Source organism: Danio rerio, chromosome 13 (assembly GCF_052040795.2).
Source record: "Danio rerio strain M-AB ecotype USA chromosome 13, GRCz13ab, whole genome shotgun sequence".
Classification (NCBI taxonomy): domain Eukaryota; kingdom Metazoa; phylum Chordata; class Actinopteri; order Cypriniformes; family Danionidae; genus Danio; species Danio rerio.
The window spans coordinates 17,765,812-17,789,443 of NC_141033.1; the positions used below are offsets into that span (position 1 = coordinate 17,765,812).

At 34.6% G+C, this 23,632-nt stretch overlaps 1 protein-coding gene and 2 long non-coding RNA genes across 8 annotated transcripts in view; 1 reads left to right on the forward strand and 2 right to left on the reverse strand.

Moving 5' to 3' along the window:
• The window catches only part of spmip7 (sperm microtubule inner protein 7), a 37,757-nt gene extending 14,563 nt beyond the window's left edge, over window positions 1-23,194 (reverse strand). The window contains exons 1-9 of one of the 6 annotated variants that reach the window (XM_087279108.1): window positions 21,809-22,290; window positions 21,622-21,744; window positions 21,437-21,495; window positions 18,903-18,979; window positions 17,233-17,371; window positions 17,114-17,181; window positions 15,198-15,239; window positions 14,569-14,676; window positions 14,373-14,474 (exon numbers count right to left, since the gene is read on the reverse strand). In XM_087279108.1, coding sequence (XP_087135234.1) covers window positions 14,373-14,474; window positions 14,569-14,676; window positions 15,198-15,239; window positions 17,114-17,181; window positions 17,233-17,371; window positions 18,903-18,979; window positions 21,437-21,495; window positions 21,622-21,658 — 632 coding nt within the window. In that variant the 5' untranslated portion in view covers window positions 21,659-21,744; window positions 21,809-22,290. Of the gene's footprint in view, window positions 1-14,372; window positions 14,475-14,568; window positions 14,677-15,197; window positions 15,240-17,113; window positions 17,182-17,232; window positions 17,372-18,155; window positions 18,267-18,902; window positions 18,980-21,436; window positions 21,496-21,621 lie in introns of those variants that run through there. The other 5 variants (XM_087279106.1, XM_087279109.1, XR_015505832.1 and 2 more) reach the window with 5 other exon arrangements.
• LOC137487381 (uncharacterized) lies at window positions 2,000-10,294 on the reverse strand. The gene is made up of 7 exons (XR_015505833.1): window positions 10,181-10,294; window positions 9,969-10,076; window positions 3,807-3,890; window positions 3,632-3,686; window positions 3,457-3,532; window positions 3,204-3,382; window positions 2,000-2,862 (listed from the first exon to the last, which is right to left on the reverse strand). It is a non-coding gene; the product is annotated as an uncharacterized LOC137487381 (long non-coding RNA).
• On the forward strand, window positions 6,183-7,922 carry LOC137487380 (uncharacterized). The gene is made up of 3 exons (XR_015505839.1): window positions 6,183-6,317; window positions 6,437-6,507; window positions 7,788-7,922. It is a non-coding gene; the product is annotated as an uncharacterized LOC137487380 (long non-coding RNA).
• Window positions 23,195-23,632: the final 438 nt, after the last annotated feature.

A 23,632-nucleotide genomic window follows, 5' to 3' on the forward strand; every position in this document is an offset into this window, starting at 1 on the left:
TTCATTCTAAATTAAGTATCACATTATTTACAAACCATTTATATTTAAGAGTAGTCCATTTTTCCAGAATGAGTAAGTAAATAAATAATAAACAGTTTAAATCAAAATTTATATTTCTTATTATTAAGGCATATAGAAATGGTCATTATGTATGTTAATAAATGTTTTATTAACACAATTTCATGCAGTTTGGTGACCTAAAGTGAGGACTATTTATGCTTATAATCGCTTATAACTGACAATCAAAGGCTTAGTATTAAAGGAACAATAATCTTTCCATTCCTATCTAAAAATAAAATTACTGTGAAAATTGGATAAAACCACAACAATATAATAATTTAACAATATATTATGATACAACATTTAAAAGTTATTTAGTGATATTTATATTGTACAGAAATTTTATTTTAGATAAGGATGCAAAGATTTATTTTTCATTTGATACAGTTTCATTTATGTATCTTCAAATAAATATAAAATGAATAAAGTTTATAATATAACTGAGCCTTTAATTGTCATTAAGGGATTTATAAAGCATAAGTAGTCCTTACTTTAGATTAGGCCACAAACTGGATGAAGTTGAGTTAATAAAGCATTTGTTAACATACAATTGCACTATTAGTAAATGCCTGAATAATAAGAATTAAAAGTGTTTATTAACTCATTCCAAATTATTTTTAAAAACATCCAACTAATTAACTGGTTTGTAAATGAGGTAATATTTAATTTATTAATGAAAAATGAATCATTAACAAAGTATAAAAATACAATTAATTAGTAACATTATACATTTGACAAGTCATACAAGTCAAGAATAGAGCATTTGTATCTGCAGTTATAAACTACTTACTACTTAAGTAGTTTATAACTGCTACTTACTACTACTTAACTATATTAATGTAGAGTTAATGCTTAACAGATAATTAATTCACTATATGCTAATGCTTTATAAATGATTCATAGTGTAAATGATTCATAATCTTAATGAACTCTCCGTTAAACAGAAATTGTTGAAAAAAACAAATAGGGGGCTAATAATTCAGGGGGGCCTAATAATTAGCCTCTAGCCACTAGCTTGCATGGTTTGGGATCGGTAGAGCTACCCATCGATGAAATTGCTCTTCAGTGTTTGGACTCTCAGTAATGATTTTAAACCACACTGAACTGAGCTAAACTGAACTGAACTTAAACACTAAAAACTGAACTACTCTGTTCCAATTACTATGACCATTTATGTGAAGCTGCTTTGACACAATCTACATTGTAAAAGCGCTATAAAAATAAAGCTGAATTGAATACAATTGAATAATTCTGACTTCAACTGTAAATAAATAAATAAACTGACCAATTCCAAAAAGGTCCTGCCAGCACTTCTGCTTGGTCCCTAATATATAATAATATACTGAGAAATTTTCTAAAAGAGTCCTTAATAATCAGGAGGAACTAAACTTAAAACTTGAACTTAAAATATATGCTTGTGATTCTGAGCTCACGTTAACAGGAATAACTTTATTTTCATGATGGATAAAAATAAAGCCCAAAGCTAATCATACCTCCCACTCAGTTTTCACAACATATATGGATTATTAAAAGCATTTGTTTTAGTTCTATTGAATTAAAGTTCCCCAAATCAGAAGTGCAACCCATTATTTAAATTGTAGAATCAAGTGCGGAAAAATGTGAATACTGTACTATTTTTGATCTGCAGAATGTTGCTTGATGTCATCTATACACTCTCAGAAAAAAAGGTACAAAATTGTACCTTTTAGGGTACAAATGGCCCGTCACTGGGGTGGTACCCTTAAGGGTACAAATTTGTACCTCTATTTAAAGGTACAAAATTATACCTTCTACATTTGTACCCTTTAAGGGACAATTTTGTACCCTAGACACTGAAGGTACAAAAATGTACCTTTTTATATTATATAGTATTTTCAGGGTACTGACCCAGGCATTTTGATCCTTTGGTGACTGCATGCACAAATAAATAAATAAAATATTTTGGTTCACAGATGTCCATTTTTATTTATTAATGTAGAAATATTTCATTACAACTTACAACTGAATGTGTTAAGAAATAAAATTACACAGCAAGTATAAAGCAGACATGTAAAACAGTAAAAAGAACAATTTAGATAAAAAATAAAAACTAAATAATCTACACTTAATACAAAGACCACAAGAATACTGTTTAAGATTTATAAAACATTACACAGGCTACATCAAGTACTGCACTTTATAAAGTCCAAAGTATTTGTCTTTAGTCAGAATACTCAGTCATAATAAATAATTTGTCATCAACATTTTCTCTGTATTTCAAAATGAAGGCAAACTTTCTCTATAAATTGCTTCAACAGTGCAGAAAACCAAATACATCAGTAGCCTCTTCCTCAACATCAGTAGATTACTCCTCATCATCCTCAAGTGGAGTTGTAATTTGATAAACATGACATGTAAGGCACTCATATCTGGAAAATGTTCTTTGATAGTCATTAGGACCACAAGTTATTTAAAAATTTGCTTTATGCATGAATGAGAGCAGTGTGCTGGATTAACTTGATGATTGTGATTATCCCAAGAGCATGTAGAGAAACAAAAAACAAGGTTGATCACTCTGGTAACTGGATCAGATCGAGGCTTGTCACCGTCCACCGTTCATTCAAAACATTCCACTGCAGAAACATCAAGGTGTTCTTCTAATAAGATGGATATGTCAAAAATGTATATTCGTCCACATCATTAGCCCGGCTAATCGCAATCCCATCAACTCTGAAGACTGCCGTGACTCGTCTTGTTAACACAGTTGTCCAGTCGGTGGTGTCCTCCTGTACTTGAACTGTTGGATGTGGTGAAGATGGTTCACTGTAAATGACAAAGCAGTAATTACATTAATATCAGTCACTCTATCACTGATGAAGAGAAAATTAACATGCATAGAAAGTAAAATAATTAATATTCACTGATTTAAGAAAAAAAAAAAGTATCACAGATTAAAAGACTAATATAAATTTCATTCATTCATTCAATTTCTTTTCGGCTTAGTCCCTTTATTAATCTGGGGTTGCCACAGGGGAATGAACCACCAACTTATCCAGCATATGTTTTATGCAGCAGATGCCCTTCTAGCTGCAACCCAGTATTACGAAACATCCAGACACACTTATTCACACACACATTTATACACTACAGACAAATAAGCTTACCAAATTCAGCTATAGCGCATGTCTTTATACTTGTGGGGAAACCGGAGCACTTGGAGGAAACCCTCACGAACACTGGAAAAATATGCAAAAACTCCTCACACAAATGCCAACTGACCCAGCCGAGGCTCGAACCAGCGACCTTCTTGCTGTAAGGTGACAGCACTACCCACTGCGTCATCCTAATATAAAGAATATCAAGCATTATAAAATGCATTTATCACAGCATATACTAAACAGAAAACAACATACGCACCTGAGCACAACGAAATGTTGAAGTGTCTCGCTTAACAAGGCTGGCAACATGAGAAGTGCTGCTGTAAAATCAATTCCTGGAACATAAGATGTGGCATACAAACAAATATGAAGGAATCCATACAAAGCTAGAATTAAATAATATTAATCAAGTGGAGAAAGTTTAGAAAGAGTACCTTAGAGTCAGGTCCATAGCATTCTTCAGTTGATCTCTTTTCTTTCGATGAAAACCTAGAAAATAATTTTAAACATGTGGGTGTACATTTATTGTTGTTTGTAAGTAAAAACCTACAAATTTAAAATAGTATGTAAGCCATTAAAACCATGGTATAGATAATGATACATACTTACATCTTGTAACTGAGCCATGCTTTCATATGACCTGCCTTCATTGCTCTGATGCTGTTAGGCTGCATTCTGTTGTTCAATCTTGTCCTGAAAGACAATTGGAAACTTCAAAAACTTCTGGAAAGCAACAAGATAAAGCAATAACCATTTATTTATTTTGAGATATTAATAAAATAGGTAAAATAGCTTAAGGTACCAGTTTCAGAACAGATGAGACAAATTATTACATTAAAGAACAAAGTATAACTTAAAACGTCGATTTATACAACATGGTATGTTAATAATTCTACATTAACATAAGTATAACGTTAAACGATAGTAAAGCACCCACAATTCTGGACATGAGAGTTTGTGGACACTCCTCAACATTAATGTAACTTAGACACTGAAACGAAGATATGTACAAGCATAAGTTACACACGCCACGTTTGTAACTAGCCACGTTTACATAATCAGTCGCTTTGTCGGTGACAAAATTGTGATTTTTCTTCACAAAATGCCCAGATAGCAGGCAGTAATCGGCCCGAGCTCGGCTGCCCTCCGGCGCCTCCGGCTCCGACTCGGCATCGGCGAGTGTTATCCGGGCAGAGTGCGGCCCGCAGCTCGCTCGCGCACATGCGGCTGTGATGCGGCTGTAAAGCACTGGCCCGATTCCGGTCAACCATATCCGGTCCGAGTCTGTCTGTAGAGTCCTGGCCGCTTCTGGCAAGGACTCGGCTGATGGCAACCGATTAAGTTCTTATTTTATCTAGTAATCTGTTAGCTCCACGTTTAATGATAATTTGAGAAAATATTCATGGTACGATAGCAAAAAAAAAAAAAAAAGAATATTTAGTGTGGATGGTCGCAATGTTTAGACGCAAACAAAACAATATTATTTATAAATAGATTATACATGTCATCTAGAGAAAAACTATGTAAAATTCGCTTATTTTTGAGATAGCACGCTCCTGTGCTGTTTTTTTGTTTTAAAGCAGAAGTTGGTTTCATAATAAACACATGCGTGACTAGAACTAAACTCATGATCCAAACTCCAATCCAGACGGTGGCGGTAATGCTCCAAAAAGCTGGTTGTCAACCACCATGGCACGAAGATCACAAGAAGAAAAAGTTTGGTTTTTCAAAGATTTCACATCGATTCCGGTCAGAAAGGTAAGCTTTTTACTGCTTGTGTACTGTATAATTAGCGAATTTAGAGCTTAAAACATTTCCACGGTGTTTGGTTGTAACAGCGTTTAGTAATTTAAAACCGTTTGATACGAAATGTAACTTGCTTTAAAAAACACGACTGGACACGACTAATGTATGCTAACGCTAACAGTTACAAACACGTCTGAAAGTTCCTTTTCCTTTTACACAATGTTAGATTGTAACGTGTGTAGTAACTGAAAACTATTTTAATTATTTTAAAGAAACATGAAACGAATTTGTGTGTATGCTAACTTTGCGTTAAAGAAAGTTTCTGTAGACGAATCCATTAACGCTAACATGGCAAAACGTGTTTTTTTTTCCTGATTTAACATTATAAAGTACCGTGGATGTTGAAAAAAATCATTGTACAGGCGTATACTTATCCAACAGTATTAATTCTGTGATTATGTGTAAATAAAAACTAATCGTTTTGGATTAATAAAATATTATTGTTTATCTTGTTTATGCAGTTAGTCGCGAAAAATGATTGAAACTCGACTGTTTACTATTCTCTTTAAATTGTCCAAGAGAAATATATTACTATGCACTTTAATTCATATGTGTTAGCCTATGTGAATCAATTATATCTTTTGTTCAAGCTGTAATGGTCAGTTAATGTAAAACTGAACGTCTTAAAGCAGATTTTGATGTTGGTTTTTTTATTTTTTATGTTATTGACAGTGATAAATTCTGATTTAAATGAATGGGTAACAATATGTGTTGGTTAAGTCTTATTGTTCTTGTTTAACAAAGGTTAGTGAGATCATTTTGCAGCACATCACGACCAAAGAAGTCAATGGCACACTCTTTTGAACGTGAATAGGCATGTTATAGTTGTGTGCTAAAGTCCATTATAAGCTGTAAACTGCTGATATATTTTCAACATAGATTGAGCTTTTCAGACATTACATTACTAATTGCTTCACAAACAGCTGAAATGGTTTATTGTTATTGGCTATCATCATCAAACATTTTTCACAATGGTAGGTTAATCTTCATGGGTACAGAATAATGCATGTGCTTGACCATCTTACAAATCTATGTCTCAGATTCATAAGGCTGTCACTCTGCATGAATCTCCAAATAAATCTTGTGCAACCTTCTGTGTACTGATTATTTACACTATAGGTATTATATGCATTAATTAACTTTGATAGTATTTTAGGATTTGAACTTTTCTTTACGGGAGGTTAACAACAATGTGATGTTTCATTATAGATGCATATGAGGAAGCTCGACTCCAACATCCAACCCAACTGTGATTTCTGACTGGTAGACAGATGAGGATGATGATCGCCTGTCATACATCTAAAGACAGAACAGGTTTGTTTGCAATTATTTTAAACACATACTGTCAACATTATGTCATTGATCTATTACAACCTGTGAGTTTTGACCTGGCACTATACTAAAGTGATGTTTTGTAAATGTATCTGATTAAGGGACAGTATAGACACATCTATACCATGATGAAGAAAAATTACTTGGAACAAAGAGGCTGGATAAAAGGCAGGTATGAAGATTTCAGAAATCAATGCAGCACCACAAGTACCATCACCATCAATGACTATGGCAGAAATCTTAAGACCACCATCAAGATGCACAGATACTGTACATTCCAGTACACCAGGCGTGTCCAAACTACGGCCCGCGGCGAGGCTTTTTATAAATATCAATAGAATCTGGCCCGCTATACAAAAATGAACGTAATTCAATAAATAACCACCGGGTGTCGCTATTACATGCATTCAATTAAGCAGCAGTTCTTGTTATGATCTATAAATCTATCTATCTGTCTGTCTGTCTGTCTGTCTGTCTGTCTGTCTGTCTGTCTATCTATCTATCTACACACAGTTGAAGTCTGAATTATTAGCCCCTCATTGATTTATTTTTCTTTTTTAAATATTTCCCATATAATGTTTAACAGAGCAAGAACATTTTTACAGTATGTCTGATAATATTTTTTCTTTTGGAGAAAGACTTATGTTTTATTTCGGCTAGAATAAAAAGCGGTTTAAATTTTTTTATGAACCATTTTAAGGTCAAAATTATTAGCCCCTTAAGTCTTCAGAACAAACCATTGTTATAAAATAACTTGCCTAATTACCTTAACTTGACTAGTTAACTTGATTAATCTAGTTAAGCCTTTAAATGTCACTTTAAGCTGTATAGAAGTGTCTTGAAAATATCTAGTCAAATATTATTTACTGTCATCATGGCAAAGATAAAATAAATCAGTTATTAGAAATGAGTTACTAAAACTAATATGTTTAGAAATGTGTGGAAAAAAATGTTTAACTCTCCGTTAAACAGAAATTGGGGAAAAAATAAACGGTGGCTAATAATTTAGGGGGGCTAACAATTCTGACTTCAACTGTATTTATATATATATATATATATATATATATATATATATATATATATATATATATATATATATATATATATACACACACGTGTCTGTGTGATGTATGTAAAATTTGGCCCGCGACAACGTTTGTTTTTTTGCATCTGGCCCTCGACCCAAAAAGTTTGGACACTCCTGCAGTACACCTATGAACATTTACAGTCTTTGTTCTAGTGCAGTTTGAGATCAAGACAGAACTTATTGCATCTCGTGATGTCTTTGTAAGAATTGAAGACATCACTAAATTTGTTAAGGTTTAATGCAGCTAGAAAGTAAAGATCAACTAGAGAATATCAGCAGTGTCTAACCCACTGTTGTATTTACAGAAGTTGTATGAGAATAAGCTACAGGTTGATTTATACTAATCTGTTATTTTTCTTTTTTAGCACGACTGACTGAAGTTTTAAAATCATGCAACGTCATAAAGCAGCAGCTGGGCCTGATTCTCACAAAACCAAAACAGACGTGATGAAATTCCAGATGTAAACACATTTGACCTTCCTTTGGCCAATTTGATTTGGAAAAGCTTGAAAATCAACTAAAGGAGCAGCCCGAACAAATGAAGAAACTGGTAAGTTCAAGCTCTTGCTAATTTCAAAGTGTTTTAAGTTTATTTGTTTTTTTTATTGTTTTTTTTGCTTCGTAGGTAGCCTACTTTTTTCCTAATTTTTTCTTTTTTTTTTACATTAGTACTTGTTCACTACTAATTATCTGTTTATCTTTTAATCACAGATGGAGTGAGGAAAAATGTCCATACCACGCCACTGATAAAGAAGTGGAAAAATGCATTACAAGGTAGCTACAACTTGCCCCTGACAGGGATGGAGGAAGAAAGAAGAGAAAGCTAATGTGTCAAATGTCTACATCACTATTTTGTTTTATTTTTTAAACAACATTTTAAGTGTATTAGGATGTTCCCTGATACTTGAACAATTTGTTTCTTTCATTTGCATTTATATATATATATATATATATATATATATATATATATATATATATATATATATATATATATATATATATATATGTATATGTATATGTATATATATGTGTGTGTGTGTGTATATATGTATGGTATGTATGTATGTGTGTGCGCCAAATTCTGAAGATACATCTTGATACATTTTTAATAAACGTAATACAAATACAATTGTAAATATAAAATTGCACAAGACGTGTTGAAAGAAAATTGCTGTTTGTGCAATTGATTTTGTTCAAGTTTATTTAAAAATAAGTTTGACTTTATACTTCTGCAATTATATATATATATATATATATATATATATATATATATATATATATATATATATTTGTTTGTTTATTATTATTTTAATGTTTTATTAAAAAATGTTTCAAGATGTTTCTTCAGAATTCTGCAGTACTTTTTACAAGTTTGACTTGGATATTTTACGGATTGTCATTGGTATTTTTAAGATGTTTCTTGCTATATCTTAAATGGGTTTCTATATTTAGGTTTATATAAAATTTAGCTGTTTTTTTACAAATTTTTAATTCAAGTCTATTGGGAAAACAGGGTTGTTTTAAAAACATCTGTGTTTGTGTGTAATTTTTAGATTTTTTGTTTAAAGCTTTCTGTGTGTCTTTATTGTGTTGTTTTATTGTTGTTTTTATATTGATATTCTTGTGCACTACAAAATTATGTATAAAATTTTAGTACTATTTTTTTCTTGCAATCAATAAACGTTTAACATTTATTTATTTTGTCATTTGTCTGATTATTTTCGTTACAGAATATGTATGCAGTTTGCACTTTATTCAAAGGTTAAACGCAGTGCTTACACTTTGTGTTTACATTATAGTCTGTGTTTGCTGTTATATAAATTCAAATGGTTGTAATACCATATATCAAGTACCAATGTAATACCAAAAGGTTTTATAAGGTGTATAAATACGGAGTCGCGCCAGCTCCGGGCCGCAGCGCACATTACCCTCGCGCCGATTCCGGCGCGGATGCGCAGCGTCGGCTCGCTTACGGCCGCCGCATCTGGCCCGCTTGATTCGGGCCGGAATCGGGCAGTGAGTCCACAGGCATCCGGCCCGAGTCCGGCAGCCGAAGTTGGGCCGAGGGGTAAGTCTTCGGCAGGCGACAATCTAGCCGGAACTGGCCCGAGTGTATTTTGCTATCTGGGTGGCGGTGTAACTTATATAACCGTCTAAAATTACATTTCAGCGGTCAACCGTGGCTAGAAAAATGGCCTCAAAATATAAAACATTATCGATAATTACAAATTTCCAGTATTAATAACAAAAGGTTTTATACCAAGGTATATGAAGACTTTAGTCGCGCGAGCTCCGGGCCACACCGCACATTACTCACGGGTCACGGCCCGATTCCGGTGCATGGATACGGCAGCGTCGGCTCGCTTCTGCCGCCGCAACTGGCCCGAGTGTATTTTGCTATCTGGGTTGCGATTATATTCCGCCGTGGCAACACTTATTAATAAAGCAGTAACGTTAACGTAACGTAAGATATAAGGCACAAATACGTAACGTAGGCGATAAAGGGAACTTTTACACCGAGAAAACTAACAGCATATAGTACTCACCGTCTATAACGTTATGTCCCTCGGTGACTTCGATATCACATTGTATTAACTTCTTTAATAAGCTGCAGACATATTAGCAAACTCCATCCTGCAGGCCAGCCCGGAGCACTTAAAGCGGGGGAAAGCCGAGACCCGAGAGTCAGACAAAATCAACAGAACACGGCTTCACATGTAAAAATGAGATTAAAAATATATCTTTAATACATTCTTACCTGAAAAGTGTGGACTCCAAAATAGACTTTTCTTTGCAAAGCGTGCGAAGTTCTGTGTAAACAGCCAGCACACTCGACGGACCGCCTCAGTAACAAACACTACTATAACGTCTCAACAAGCCAAATTCTTAAAGAGACAGCATCACCACCTGTATGAAGATGCTGTCACTCTGCATGGTTCTTATTCTACATCCCATAAACTATAGGGTCTTAAACAGTAAGCAAAAACCAGTATTTACGTTTTTAATGATTAAAATTACATTCATTATAAATTTAATTATAAACATTTTTGAGAAAATTTTTTAATTTAAATACGTAAGAAAATTTAATTATTAAAATATTTAATTCAATCAATTTATTTATTATATTTTTTAATTATGTATTTTAGTAATAATGTTTAGTATTAATACATTTAAATTAGTGTTATATAGTGTCTTGGTCTTATCATGAGCTGAGGGTACAATTTTGTTCCTATAGGGAAACAAAATATATAATTGTACCTTTAAAGGTGCCAAATTAGTCCTTTACGGTACAATTTTGTATCCAAATGTGCTATAAAAGGTACAAAAATGTACCTTTCAAACCTAAATCTGGACATTTGTACCTTTATAGCCCATTTGGGTACAAAATTGTACCCTAAGGACCAATATAGGACCTTTAAAGGTACAATTTTATATTTTGTTCCCTCTAGGAACAAAATTGTACCCTCATTGTACCTTTTTTTCTGAGAGTGTAGTGATGCTTTATGTGCAGTTCACACACCTCCAGATGAAGCCACACTCTGTTAAAGAGCTTAAAATCTAGGACAGATGCAAAGACAGAACAAGGAAGGAGGAGGAGTTTGAAAAAAAAAATACAGGACATATACTAAGACAGAAACAGAGAAAGATACTGTAGGAGAAGGTAATTGAGTGAAAAGTTTGTGCAAAGTGAAATGAGAGTGATCCTGTGATGTGCAAACTGCTGCAGAGCATGTCTAATACAGCCCACTTAAAAACTTACAAACACAGAATTGACAAATAGTAAAAATTCAATTTAACATGTATTCAATTATTATTTTTTTCTCCATATAGTTTTATCAGCATTAACAGTTCATGATTAATCTTGATTTTATCTTCACAGTGTTTTTAGTAAATGTAATACAAGTATGTGGTGCTTGGTTATTGTACAGGATTTACATGATTAAAAGTATTTATTCTAAATAAATAAGTTATTTGTGGGAATTAGTTCCATTCATGAAGAACATTCTGAAAACAAAGCAATGCTGCCATCTACTGAGATAAATTGATCTTACAAAGAGGAGTAAAGTTAGCAATATTGTTTATTCATTAGTTTTCCTTTGACTTAGCCCCTTTATTCATCAGTGGTCGCCACAGTGGAATGAACCACCAACTTATCCAGCAGATGTTTTACACATTGAATGCTCTTCCAGAATTTACATTAGCACTATTTACATTTGTTAACATAAAAATATATTACTAAAGCTTTAGTTTTAACATTACCAACACTTTTGATTTTTTTTTTAGAATTAATATATATTAATACAGTTACAGCAACAGTGTTGCTTGTTTGATTTACTGAATATTGATAACTAAAGTTCCTTATTATCAATTAGCTATTTTTACAAGTTATTGTTTACCCTTGACAAACATTTGTAACTAGCATACAGTATAAATAAATTAAAAGATTACATTTCTATTCAATTTTAACAATTACAAACACATGGCAAGTATCACATTAAATGAACTATGACATTTTGAAGTAAAAAGACTGAAATACGTTGGCATTTATGTGTGAAGTTTGCTGGAAGAGCATCCGCTGTGTAAAATATATCCTGGAATAGTAAACGGTTCATTCTGTTGTGGCGACCTCTGATAAATCAGAGTCTAAGCCGAAAGAAAATGAATGAATAAATTAGTTAATAGTGTAATGGTCTTGTAGGGGTCTCAAAATTAATTATTTCTTTGGTGCACTGCGATGCAGATGCAGACAATACAGTATCAGTTCAGTAATAATCATAACCATTTTTTGTGTACTGACGTCATTTATCTCATGTGCTCTATGTTGCTTACTATGGCGAGGGAGGCCAGGACGAACAATTAAAACACTCTAACTGCTTAAAAACGCAGAAACTACACAATTTCACTGTGTGTGTGTTTGCTGGACAGTCTTTCGCTGACACTTACAGCAAAAGCCCCTAATTCACTGCGTTTGAGAAAATGAAAGGGAACTCCATTTCTCTCTCTCTCTCTCTCTCTCTCTCTCTCTCTCTCTCACTGTGGCCCATTTGACCTGCTGGTGTGACTTTTCCTTTCCTCTTGGCTGTTACAGCGATACATCCGGATAATGGAAAGCCAAATGAGTCAAAGTGCATCTATTACCAAGCGCATGTCATGCTCCAAATGCTAGCGTTTAAGATGAAAAGTAGGTAAAGATCACTGCGTTTTCCAGTGCAAACTCCACAATTTACGCCATTTTGCATAGCAAAATCGGCAGAAAACGTAATTGTTTTTAATCCGGCCAAGAACTCAATGACACCAATGGCGAAAAAACTGGTGTTTTGAAGATGACACACATTTGGTATTAGGCGCAGAGTGAGTTTCCTCTCCGTGTCTGTCAAGTATCTGCTGTGATCGCCGCTGCCATTTATCAGTGTTACTTATTGGCAGGGCCAGACGGAATCTGCAGACGTTTCTTGCTATTTCTGCGGAGAATTTTGGTAAAAATCTGCGGATTTCTGCGGAATTATTTTGGGAGTATCCAGCGGAGTATCATAACTAAAACCTTAAAATATTAAATAAAAAGTAATAAATTTCTGAATAAAAACTGAATAAATTCAGATTTACACATTTACTCAAGTAAATAAACAGAATTAATGATGGGCTAAAAATCTGCTGAAATCTGTTTTGAAGATGACACACAATCTGTGGGCCTCATATTAGTGAACAGCGCCAGAGCGTTAGAGTCACAACCTGACGCCCTCTTGTGTTTGCTTTTCTCATGTGACCTTCACCATGTGCTCCTTTGTTCCAGTTTTAGCCACTAGTTATGTTCATCTGTTCCACCAGTGTTCATCCTCCTGTGTTAAATCATTGTCATTACCCTCATCTGTATTTAAGTCCTTGGTCACACTTTATAATAAGGTTTAGTAGTTAATGTTAATTAATGCATTTAGTAACATGAACAAACATTGAACAATACATTTTTTCATGTTAGTTAACGTTAGTTAAAGAAAATACAGTAGTTTATTTTCAGTTCATGTTAACTCATGGTGCATTAACTAATGTTAAAAAGCATGGACTTGGATGTTAATAATGCATTAGTAAATGTTCAATTATGATTAATAAATGCTGTGTGTTGTTCATGATTAGTTCATGTTAGTAAATGCCTTAACTAATGAACCTTATTGTAAAGTGTTACCAAGTCCTTGTATTCATTTCCTCCAATGTCTGGTATTCTCACTATGTCGATGTCTAGCTTCACTCCATGTTCTTCCTGTGGTCATCTCCGTAAGTCTTGTAAATAAATATACGTGTTTTGATAATCCTGAGGTCCTGTGCCTTCTTTGAGTGAACCCAGGTGTTACAGTTAGAGCCAATACCAGCTCTTTCTGTTGAGTGCATGACCAATTATAGAGGTGTAAGAGAACTAGCTAGACAAGGCTCAGAAAGTGAGCGGGATTTTTGTTTATTTGCTTTAAATGTTCCTGTTTTGTGTATGTACTTAAGTTTTTAAAGGTACAGTTTATATTTTTCACTTCGTTTTAAAGGTCAAAATTGTATTAAAAATAGTATATACATATAAATAGATTTATACATTTTAATACAAGAATTGCTGTCCTGTGAAGAAAAAATAAAACTGTATAGAAAGCATCGTCAATGCCCAAAGAACTTAAATTAAATAAATCACTGGCATGATAATCGTAACTGAACCGTGAGACCAGTTTAGGTTCACACCTCCATGGTCTTGCTTTATATTTATACTTATACGTTTTTTTTTCTTTGCTATTATAGTTTATAAGAGTTGTTGTTGTTGTTGTTATTAATCCAAACAATTTATTACTTGTGTGATCAAGAGATATTGGAATCAGTCCCAATATCTTGGGTTGTAGAAAGGAAAACATCTTGGACAGATGGCTAGGCCTTTTCAGACCAAACTTAATATCTGAATTTACAATGTTATAATGACTTACCCTGCTGTTTGTGGAGTACAAAGCAAAGAAGGCAGACTGGCCTCTGAAGTCTGTGCTCTATCAAACCGGGCTTTTCCAGTGTAACCAGGAATAGTAGTTCGACTGCAGAGAAAATCAAACATTGCTTAAAAAAAAAAAAAAAAAAAAAAAACAGAAGTGATATATGGTTACAACATATACAGATTCAGACACATACTAGCTGGTAAGGGTATGAGGAGGTACTTTGCTCCTCAAAACTGTCAGAGGGGTGAAGTCTTCTTCTGGGATGTTCACATTGTCCATGTTCTCAGAGCCCACTGTACCGCTGTACAGTCACATCAAACCATTAATAAATAAGTGTTAGTTTATTTAACTCAAAGGGATGGTTGACCCAAAAATAAAAATTCTCATCATTCACTCATTCTTAACTTGTTCCCAATAAGTTTAAGTTTTTTTCTTTGTTTTGTTCCATTAAACACAAAAGATATAACCACAGACTTCTAAAGTAGTAAAAACAAAAGTCAGTGTGTACCAGTTTTCAACAATTTGGAAAAAGTGAAAGGTGTATAAATGAATAAAATGTTGCACTAACTATCCCTTTATTACGAGCAATAAACTTTAACTAACTAACAAAAAACAAACAAAAAAAAATTAACAGTTCTAAATTGGCTTTTTAAAATTAGCAAAAGAGGGTTTGACTTTTGCTCATGCGCCAATCGGAACTTGCATGCTTAAGTACAGTACAGTAGCACTTTTGGGTGTTAGTTTTGAGCAAATTATTAGCATATAGGAAAGCATGTAGTTTAAGAAGGGTAATTCTGAAGTAACCTTTCTGCATCTGCTTACCAGTATAAAGGAATATGGCCTGATTTTGGGCATGAACTGGTGCTGTTAATTAAGAAGAACATAATTTATTATACACAAACTCATGTTTAAGCCACATACACACATTTAGGTTCTTTAACACTTGTTTTAATTAATCAGTTTGAAGTATTGTGGTCAATTCTATCACACTGGTGAATGTTTAATGCTTAACATCTGAAGTGAGTAGTTGTAATATATGCAGGGGAAAGTTCATTTTGAAAGTAATGCCTTACAATATTGAGTTACTCCCTAAATAAGTAATTAGTTGTGCTATTTAGTAATTTTTTTATTGAAAGTGATGCGTTATGTTACTTTTAAGTTACTTTTGCGTTACTTTTTCATAACAGCCTGAGGCTTGATCTCTTTCAGAACTTGCAGGGTACTTACTTTTAAATAGACGAGCTCAGCATTTGACAGCACACAGTATAACCTACCTTCATTTACCTTAAAAAAATAATTCAATAATTAAAAACAAATTGAATAATGATACCTTCTGAGAACTCCCTGACGCTATACTTGCCATGTACAGATTAATGAAAGTTGAAAGCAATGTGTTAATACTCTGACGTCTTGGTTTCTGCCTGTTCCTAAGAGCTCATTCTCTTATTGAGGGTGATTCAATGTGATTACACTAATTTTAATTCAGCAAATTATTATTTTTAAGTGAATTAATTAATCTAAAATGTAACTCAAATATTATTATTATTTTTTAAGTAATGTGTTACTTTATTCATTACTTACTCTTAATATTATTATGTAACTCACAATACTTGTAATGCGTTACCCCCAACACTGGTTATAACTTGAGTTAGATAACAATTATCCAACTAAGCAAATACACATACAGGTGGCAATGAAGAAAATACAGATGAATAAAATGTGTTAAAGATATTGTAGGTAAACAAGTCATAAATGTTTTACAGAAACCCTAATGGTCCAACCATGAAACCAAAATTGTGCTTATTAAAAAAATCTGCATTCACAATAGTCATGAGAATATTTTTTGCTGATGTCTCGTTGTAACTGAAAAGTTGTTACAGGTTCATTTTTTTTTAAACATCTACTGTAGTTATTATGCATATTCCAATACACTTTATTTGTCCTATACTAATTATATTTCATTCACCCCACTCATTTATATCCTTCGTTCATTCACACCTGTAGTATTAGCACAGCATCAGATATCCCAAAGTTCAGTCTAGACAACACTGAATTAATATGACAACATTTGTCACAGTATGTTTTTCGGATTCAAAAAGTTCTTAATTGTTTGAAAATCACTATATAATTAATGAGATCTAAGGAATCTTAGAATAGTGTTAAATACTAGAACTATAATACTAGTGGTCTAAAAATAGAAGTACAATTAGCATGAAAATAGATACTAGTATGTTAGAAAGATTCAGAATTGAAATAGCTTGGTGGTGTTTTGTTGCTTTGATGGTCGCTTCACAAATTTTACCATTTTACAGTTTATAGAGTTAATGAAGCATACAGATATGGATATTGATATTTTACTATGTTAAAATACAAAGATTTTATGATTAAGCTTGTTCTTGTTTAATATCTGACTTTAATATCTGGCAACACTACTGTGTAAAGGTATATGTATTTTCCTTGGATTCATTGCACAGTCCATACTGACATTTTAAAATGTTTTAAATATGTAAATAACTAGGGTTTCATTTGGTTCCATATGGATATCATTTTTGTAAGTGTGGTGGTACGGTGCTGTGTTCCTTTTGGAAATTACTGAACTTGTGTGTAATGAATTGAACTGGAACTGACAACCAAACTTAGCAATAGTGTGTACGTGGCCATAATGCATATGTCTAAAGACTTTGTCTAGACTCTCAGTTGTAATAATTCTAAAATCAAAGGTTAGGTTAATCACTTACAAGCTAATGGGTTTCTTTGGGTTAAATGTGCCACGTAACTGGTGTTTGCTCCAATGGGATCCAATGGCCTGAAAGAAAGGAAAAATCTTTCCCCAAAGTAATCAGTGCATCAGACTCACCTGCCAAAGCTCAGGTCTACTATGGTATCGCTTTAGCACAAAGCACTGGCTCACAGGGTCAGCCATTTTTTCCAGAGAAGATATGGGTGGTTCGTGACGAGGAGGCAACTTCGAGTCCCAGGCCACATCCTCATAACCTCTATATCCACACAATTAAATTTTCCCATTAGGTATATTTTTCCTGGACATTTGACAAATAAATATCAATTGCAGATGAATATTAATGTCAGTTAAAATTTAAGTAATGGAAATAAGAGGAAAGTAGCATGAAACTCAATGAAAGTACTATAATGACAATATCGATCAAATACTTTTACAAAATAATCAAACTTCTCTTTAGGCCTATAATAATTTGAGTCAGGATTCTGCCACTTCGGTCTTGCTAATTCTTGTTTTGGTGGCACAGTCCAGACACTGGTCCTTTCTTGTCTTGTATGATGTGCTCAAGTTTTTATGGGGCAAGCACTCACATCCTGTCTTTGTCGTCGTCCTTCGATTGCTGCGCATGGTTTCCCGTTTGATGTGGACATGCGAGGTTCAGGCATGCTCGGGATTTGACCTCTCGTGCTTGTGTTTGTTTTGTCGGCGGTGTGATGTTTAGTTCAGCTCTTCAGTTAAGTTTGTTGGAACATGCACATCACATGTGTGAGTGCAACGCAAATGTTTTCATTTACCATGTGCTTGTGTCTTATGTTCAGTCTTCTGTTGGTGTTTTGTAAAGCACGTGGCCTGGTGTTTACATTGTGACTACATGCTTTCGTGTTGTGTTTCATGTGAGCATGAGTTTAATAGGTTCTCTCATTGCCTGTGTGTTCTAGTCCTGTTTTACTTGAGCTTCTATTGTATCTGTGTATTATGTGCTCTCCTGTCTATTGTCTTGTTCCATGCTCCTTGTTAACCTATTATTAGCTAATCCTGCTTACCTGTTTGTTTATTAATGTGTGCTCCTTTATAGCTCCCTCTTGTCAGCTGTCCTGTGCCAGTTTGTCATCAATCTTTGAGAGAGTCAAGTCTTGTCATGTCATATCCTGTCTTTGTCACGGTTGTAGGTGTGCGCACTTCTGAGTGTCTGTTTGGTCACATGGCTTTGTTTTGTTTTGGTGTTCCATGTGTGTCAGTGTTATGTCAAGTTCTATGTAGTACCCTGCTATTTTGATTAGCCTGCGACTTGTTATCTTGGCTATATCTGGACAGCCCGTCTCTTGTCTTGTGTCAGTTCGTTGTTGTTTTTGATGTCCTCTCTGTCTGTGTTCAGGACTGGCGTGGAGTTCCGCCTGAGATCCAGATCTACAGTTCTGTTTCTGTTTGTTCCCTGACCCCTGTTTGAGCGGGATACCTTATCTTTTGTTTGTTTATTTATCGTTTTTGGACTTTGTTCCAGCGCTTTATTAAATACGTCAATAAAGTATTTTACTTGCATACTGGATTCTTCTAGTACTTATTTTCATCAGTTACAGTCTTGTCCATCCCTGCTCTTCCCAGGCATTCCCTGCTAACCTAGTCAAATTTGTTTTTGAAATGTTTGGGTTGTTTTTGTATAACTTGAATATACAAGTTTTGAATAAAAGTTTGTGTCAAACTTATAAAATGACGAAAGGTACTAAAGGTATTTGAAAAGTACATACGGTTGAGTTGATTGATAAGAGAGCTTTTATAGCATATAATCAGACCTTTGGGTTGCAGAAGTGTAGATATATTGTTGAGCTGCTGTTGCTTTGCTATCAAAAAGAACAGATGGATCCGGATCCTATGAAAGGAAAGTAAAATGACACAATCGTGTAATTTTAGCAAATGCCCTTTGGTCTAAAGAGTGGTCAAATGTAATATAAAAGCATAACATAAAATGTAACATAAGTATGATTTATTTCTTTCTTCTCTGGAACACAAAAGTAGAAATTCTGAAGAACAGTTTTAGCCATACAATGCAAATAAATGTGTATTGTTTTATAAAAGCACTACAAGCTTTCATAAACAACACCAATCATTCACAACATTAAGTTTATCTGCTTAACATACCATAGTCTAAAGTTTGGCTCTAATGTTGCCAAAACAGCACCAACACGCAGAGACATGGACTCAACAAGTCCTCTAAACGTGTCCTGTGAGATCTGGCACAAAGAAATTTCCTGCAAATCCTGCAGGTTGGATGTGTTGATCCAGCACATCTCATCAATACTGAAATTGATTAAATTGTGGTGAATTTGGAAACCATGGCAACACATACTGGTTTTATAATGTTTCATAAGCAATTACTGTAGGCCTTATCAAGTTAAAGGAAGGCTGGATACAGAAGACACAGGTGGACCTAGGGTTGAGGAGGGTATCTGTAAATGTTGAAGGATGCTAACACAAACAACACTGAGGTATTTAAATTGAGATGAGGACCTTTGTACTGCCCATAGTAAGATGATAGCTGAATCACTGTAGTCGCATGGAATGTTTTTACAATGCTTTTGGTACTTCTTCTGGACTTTGAATGTCTAGGCAACTGTAACAAAGTCAATGTCTCTTCACATGTCATTGATTTTAATGCTGTGGCATTTCAATGTAGTCTCTGCATCCACTTTATTTATTTTTCTCGAAGCCATAAAAATACTGGTCAAAGCAGAAGCAGGTTGAAGTTATTTTGTGCTAATAATCTTGCCCTCCAGTGAGCTGTAAAGCACTGCAGGTGGACACGACCAGATAGTGGCATTTGGGATATGCTTGAAGAGTCTGTGAAGTTCTCTTAACTCTATACATAAACATGTGTCCATGTTAGATCAATACAAGATATACAAGATACAAGTAAATCTATGCTTCCTGTAAACTGGGAGAAAACAGTATAGTCCAGGGGGACGGGGGTTCTCAATTCTTGCAAAAATTGACTTTTACGCATACTGCAGTTTAGCACTAACCTTATCCAAACAAACCTGCTTTAATTTTTTTAGTACTCCAAAAGACTTTGATTAGCTTATCCAGTTACATTTGACTGGTGTTAGATGCCTGCCCCAAATCCAAAAGTACACATTTTTGCAAATCTCACAATAAAAAACCTAACCACACATGGAAACGTCATAATAAACTTTAAATATGGTAGAAACTTTAATGGCTGCTTCTGTCATTGTTATTATTGTTAATTTTTACAACAACTACTTAAAAACTCTTTTTATATAAAGTTACAAGAGCTGTCACTGGGTTAGTACCTTGTCAAAAAATACATTTATTCATGTTTGGTTTAGTCCCTTTATTCATCAGGGGTTGCCACAGTGGACTATACCACCAACTTATCCACCAAATGTTTTACACAGCAGATGCCATTCCAGCTGCAACCCAGTACTGGGAAACATTCATTCACATACTCATTCACACACATACACTACAGCCAGTTTAATTTACTTATACCACGTCTTTAGACTATGGGGGAAACCAGACCCCCAGAAGAAACCCACATGAACACGGGGAGAGCATGCAAACTCCACACAGAAATGCCAACTGATCCAGCCGGGACTCAAATCAGTGTCCTTCTTGCTGTGGGATGAAAGTGCCGCCCCTCAAAAAATATATGTTAATATAAAACTTACACCAATAATATAGTATTGGATGTTAGATGCCATCGTGTGGTCAGACAGGTAAATTATTTCAGCTCTCACAGTACATAATATTCTCTAGCTGTTGAGTGTACATGTGTTGTGGACTCATTATTGCTGTTCAATGTGGAATTGATTCAGTGCACTACATAAGGTCCACTATAATTTTGGACATCTCTAAAAATGGCTGCTCCCTCAAATAGTGTACTGGGAGCACAGAACAGCCCTTCAAATTCATTTACTATTTGAGGGTATAGGTGGCACTTTTGAATAAAGCCAATGATCCCAAAACACAGAGAAAACTTTTTTTTTTCAGAAAACAAAATAAAGCTGCTAGAATGGCCCAGCCAATCACAGTTATTTTTGTGTAATTTTAAAAGATTGTAATTGTAAGTTTTTTACTTTTTCAAATATAATTCTCCATAATGTCTCCATCAAAAGGTCATAATGGGTTTGGATCAATATGGGGCAAGTAAATGATGATAGAATGTTTGATTAAACCGTTCCTTTAAGGCACATTTCACATAAATAGTTAATGTTCAGAACTGTAAAAGTGATAAAGCTTCAGAACAAACAGCATACAAGAGTATTGCTACAGTAGCAGGGATGAATAATTGAGCATAGCTATGACTGACCGCATTTATTTCATGGCTGTCCTGAGAGGGTTGTTTAATGCTCTGTGCATTTGTCCAACCTGATGAAAGAGCAGATGGAATGTGATGATAAATATGTAAGAGTCAGATATTTTAAATTGCTTTTTGTAACACTCTGCTGCAGTCAGTCCTAACCTGTAGAACAAAAAAGGTTGTGATTACAATACCTTCAAGTTTTGCTTTCAGTGCTGCCTCTGGTCTCATCCTCGAGTTCCACCTCTTGTGTTCAGAATTGTCATATATCAAAGCTGAAGGTCGGGTTGGTGGAGTTTGAGGCCTGTCTCGTGCACCTGCCGGAACCCACAGATCAGACGTAGGATAAACCCTATTGACGAATGGAGTTCTGCTGGTTACCTCCAGATGCACCTGTGCCCCTGTACTCAGTTGACCAGAGCAATGATCTATTAGAGACACACCATCACGCAGAGGGGCCAGAGCCGCATTTTCAGCTGGTTGCTTGGCTGCAGGATTGAATTTGGAGAATGCACGTCTGTCTGTCTCCGCCATGCTTTCAAAGTCATACCTTCCCTCTGGACCTTTCTCACAGGGCAGATTCATGCGTCTGCACAGCCACCTGCTCACTTCTTTTGAATTCCCACAAGGAGCCTTGAGAAGTCTTACACGATAAGTTTCTCCTTTCTCGCCCATTAATGATTCATAAAAGCAAACAATTAAGAAATGAATAGAATATATTTTCATAAATACCCCATCTCTCTTGTAGACGTGGCTGGGTATGTGGTTTTATGCAGATGGCAGCCACAGGTGTAATCATCAGCGTCCGCTGTTGCCAGGAGACTGTGTCATTAGTTTGTCATTAGATTGCCTCCTGTGTCACTGCAGTCAGCAGGAGGTCAAATTACTGCCACACGTCTGTAAATTGACACGCTGAGTCTCAAAAGGCTCACAGTGAAGCTAAAAGGCACTGAGTTGAATTAGAGTTTGCAAAATGTGAATTAGTTATACAAATGGTGATTGGTTATTTAAGTAGTACGCCTTGAAATGATTGGAATGTGCCTACTGTAGACAGTAGATATCAAAGAGATCTGCCTGTAATGTAATTTGATGGTCACTAGGTGGAGACCTAGATCAAATCATTTGGGCAATGATAACATCCTTCAAAATGATGGTGGTTCTTAAAGCCAATAAAACACAATTTATAAAAACCTGTAATGATTAAAGGGATCTTAAATGTAGTTGTTTCATATCTTAATATTTCTGTGCAGTTGCGATTTTGAAGCTGCACTTTTATTATAGGATGAAATACAAATTGGTCATGTAAAGTGAAATGGTGTGTGTATGGTGTGTCTATTTAACACTGGTCAAATGATAAAATGGTGGTTGGTTTGAGAAAATATACAGACCACACCATTGGGTTAACTGGGTTATAAATGGAAGTGATAAACCAAGATGTTGGATTTGTATTTTTTTAAACAACTCAACATTTTTAGAGTAGGTAGCCTATACTTAGCCTACAAGTTGTCTAATGAGCTGTGAGATTAAACAAGATAGGTATTTTTATAATTACTAATATAATACAAACTTGTGAAAAAAATACACTCAAAATCGTTTGTGAAAAAAATCTTAGGTTGACTCATTATTCCCAGAGTTGAAAATAAAATAATCAGTTCATACTAGGTATAAAGTCACTAAATTGCCTTGACAGCCTATTACTGGAGTTCCACAACTACCGATGAAATTCTGTTCTCTCCCACTAGGCTTGTGGTGTAGCTGTGGTAAAGGGGAAGCAGTCAGTGGACCAAAGCACTGTGAGGCTAGAGATTAGGACTCCAAAAAAAAAAAAAAAAAACTGAAATTAAAATGCAATTTTTTTACCTATATGAACTATATTATTTTAAAGTACTTGATAATTATAATTAATCTGTTGAGGTATTTCTAGGCTAATTGAATTAATTGGGTAAGCTCAGGTAATTAGGCAATCATTGGACAACAGTGGTTTGTCCTGTAGCAAATCAGGGGAAAAATGTTAATGTGGCTAAAAATATTGCCTTTAAATCTTTATTTAATGACTTTATTCCAGCCAAACAAAAAAGTAGACCTTTTCCAGAAGAAAAAAATATATAGGAAATACAGTTAGCACTGTTGTTTCACAGCAAGAAGTTTACTGGTTCGAGTCCAGGCTGGGCCATTTGGCATTTCTGTGTGGAGTTTGCATGTTCT